At 38.2% G+C, this 2,500-nt stretch overlaps 2 protein-coding genes across 2 annotated transcripts in view; both read left to right on the forward strand.

The window, feature by feature from the left end:
* LOC116053320 (solute carrier family 12 member 3-like) overlaps window positions 1-76 on the forward strand; it is a 25,605-nt gene extending 25,529 nt beyond the window's left edge. Inside the window, exon 28 of the mRNA XM_031304374.2 lies at window positions 1-76. This exon is cut by the window's left edge and continues 87 nt beyond it. Within this exon, the coding sequence (XP_031160234.1) occupies window positions 1-52 (52 nt within the window). The 3' untranslated portion in view covers window positions 53-76.
* The window catches only part of LOC116053342 (solute carrier family 12 member 3-like), a 136,326-nt gene that overhangs the window by 25,528 nt on the left and 108,298 nt on the right, over window positions 1-2,500 (forward strand). The window lies entirely within an intron of this gene.

Here is a 2,500-nt window from a genome sequence, read left to right on the forward strand (position 1 = left end):
GGTGCTGATACGAGGAAACCAGGAGGAGGTGCTCACTTTCTACTGCCAGTGAATTAATAAATTGTCTTACAGGGATGAATGCTAAATTAAGCCACACTAACCTAATAAATCAGGGGGAAAATGAAAATATCCATGCAATGGTGCCAAATAACTATTATAAATTTACAGAGTAAGAGCTCTTAGAGGCTGTGATGGAGGATAACACCATGTAGTTACTTGCATCACTGTCATCAAGATCATCTTCAGGGTGATGTGGATGCCAACATCATCTTAGTCAGGCACCCCTCTGATGCTACCCCTGACGGAGCCATAACCGCTCCTGACTATTTGTCATTTACTAACAGATTAATTCTGACATCTTTAGCTTTTTAGATACAATCAAATTGATGGGTATAAAAAGGCATGCCATCACCATGCCTAATGACGTCCAATAGCTGAAAAATACTTCCTGGCAAACGAGGATAAGTGGCTCATAAGCCGGTTCCGACTTCCTCGAGCTGTCCTGTTGACTCTCTGCACTGTTTGGGGCCCAGCGTACAGAGAGGAGCACTCTGAGAAACCACGGCGTTCCAGTCCCACTTCAAGGGGTCTAGGCTCCGGTGGTCCCTTTCTCGCCCGTGGCCAAAACACTTTCTCTATGTAGCGCTTTTCTGCATCAACTTTAATTTCTTTTTAATTTCGGCCACGATCCGACTTTCCAAAGGCTGTGGCATTAACTGCGTCTGCATCATGTTGCCACTCTACAGCCTTTTTGGCATTAGTAATACCCACACTGTGCCCTCCAAACATCTTATCCTCTTTTCCACCTCCTCAAAAAAACTACAACTTCACATTGAGTGAAATTACTTTGTATTGATTGTTTGATTCATTTACTCACTTTGTTTGCAGTGGTGTGACGTTGACATTATGTAGGAATCTGGGTTCATTGAAAGGCATTCTGGGAAATGTAGGAATCACAACATGGGGGAGAGATATGAAATTACTAACAAACTTTCTAACAGCAGATTTTAAATTGAGGGAAGATTACTGAGGATGTGATCCTGTAACAGGTTTTTCTGTCTCCTGATTCTGATTCAGCTGAATGATCACTATTTTGTGTGTTTCTCTTAAAGTATGGATCCTGTTTTCATGTTTTGAGGTTATATTTTGTTTTCTGTATAATTCAAAACATGTAGTTTTCAGCTATATTTAAGGCAGGAAAAGGAATAAATGCACCGATCTACAATATAGAGGTTTGATTTTACTTGCCTGTATTCAATATGAAACATTTTATTCCTTTTTATTAAGTTTTGGTTTGTGCTGAGGCAGCTCAGTTTTTATACCCAGCTTGCAGAGTGTCACAGACTTGTACTTCACAATTTTTGAGTTGTAACCATTTTGTCGCAACAGTGTTTTACTTTACTTACTTAATAAACAATTAAAAAAAAAGATAAAGAATGAAAATATTGTCCTGGGATATATTAACTTTTAATTACATATTACAATTGGAGAAATATAAGTGTGTGTGTACACTTAAGGCTACCTAAAACACTTTCCTCTGTGGTGGACTGCTAATACAAAATTATTACCTTACTTAGATAATATTTCTGACATGTTAGTGCGAGTATTGGCAAGGGAGATTAACGCCAGAGTTTGCATTTAACACAGCCACTCTGTGACCTGAGAGTGGTCTTGATGTTGCTCCGTAGACTTGTATAGATGCCTCTCTATGAAGATATACTGCCCTCGAGTGGAAACAACAGATATGAGCGAGATTGGTGAGCATGGACAGGGTTTTTCTATTGAAATTAACTTAGACCAAGTTCTTCGTTCAATTCATTCCCTAACACCCTTTAATAAAGAAAACAAAAAATCAAACTGGCTTCATTCTCTCAGATTCTTGTTGTGTGGGGCAAGAAACACAAGCAGTTGGACAATCATACAGACCTCAGGAATTCACATGACCAGACATGACCACCAAAATGGCAATAATAAGTTGGAATAAACCAAAACTATCATTTTATATATTGGGGTGAGATAGATATTACTCTTGGGGTGAGATAGATATTACTCTCTTAACTGGACTTATCCTAATTTTAGAAAGTACCATGTTTCTATAAAATATACCTTATTATATTAGAATTTTGACTTACAGTAGGAAAAGACCACATTTTGCAAATTTTTGATGATCAACAATCTAGTTGAATGTCCCAGTAAGCTGTGACAATGAGCCAGCGTGCATGGTGGCACCAGCCCCCCCCCTAAAATATGATTAAAACAAGTGATATTAAGTGATATTAATAATGAATATTATGTGTTAATGTCCTCGAATTACTGCTAAATAAACAATACAATCCATCAACATATCAACACTGGTGAAACAACGTCCCGCCTCATAGCTATGATGTCGGAACCATACCAACCAACCATAATACCAATAAGAACTTCCTTTTCCTAAATCTATCTTTAGCTTTCTCTGATCTCTGGATCTGCAATATGAGCTCTAGCTCAGTCTTCTCAG

Source organism: Sander lucioperca, chromosome 17 (genome assembly GCF_008315115.2).
Source record: "Sander lucioperca isolate FBNREF2018 chromosome 17, SLUC_FBN_1.2, whole genome shotgun sequence".
Classification (NCBI taxonomy): Eukaryota; Metazoa; Chordata; class Actinopteri; order Perciformes; family Percidae; genus Sander; species Sander lucioperca.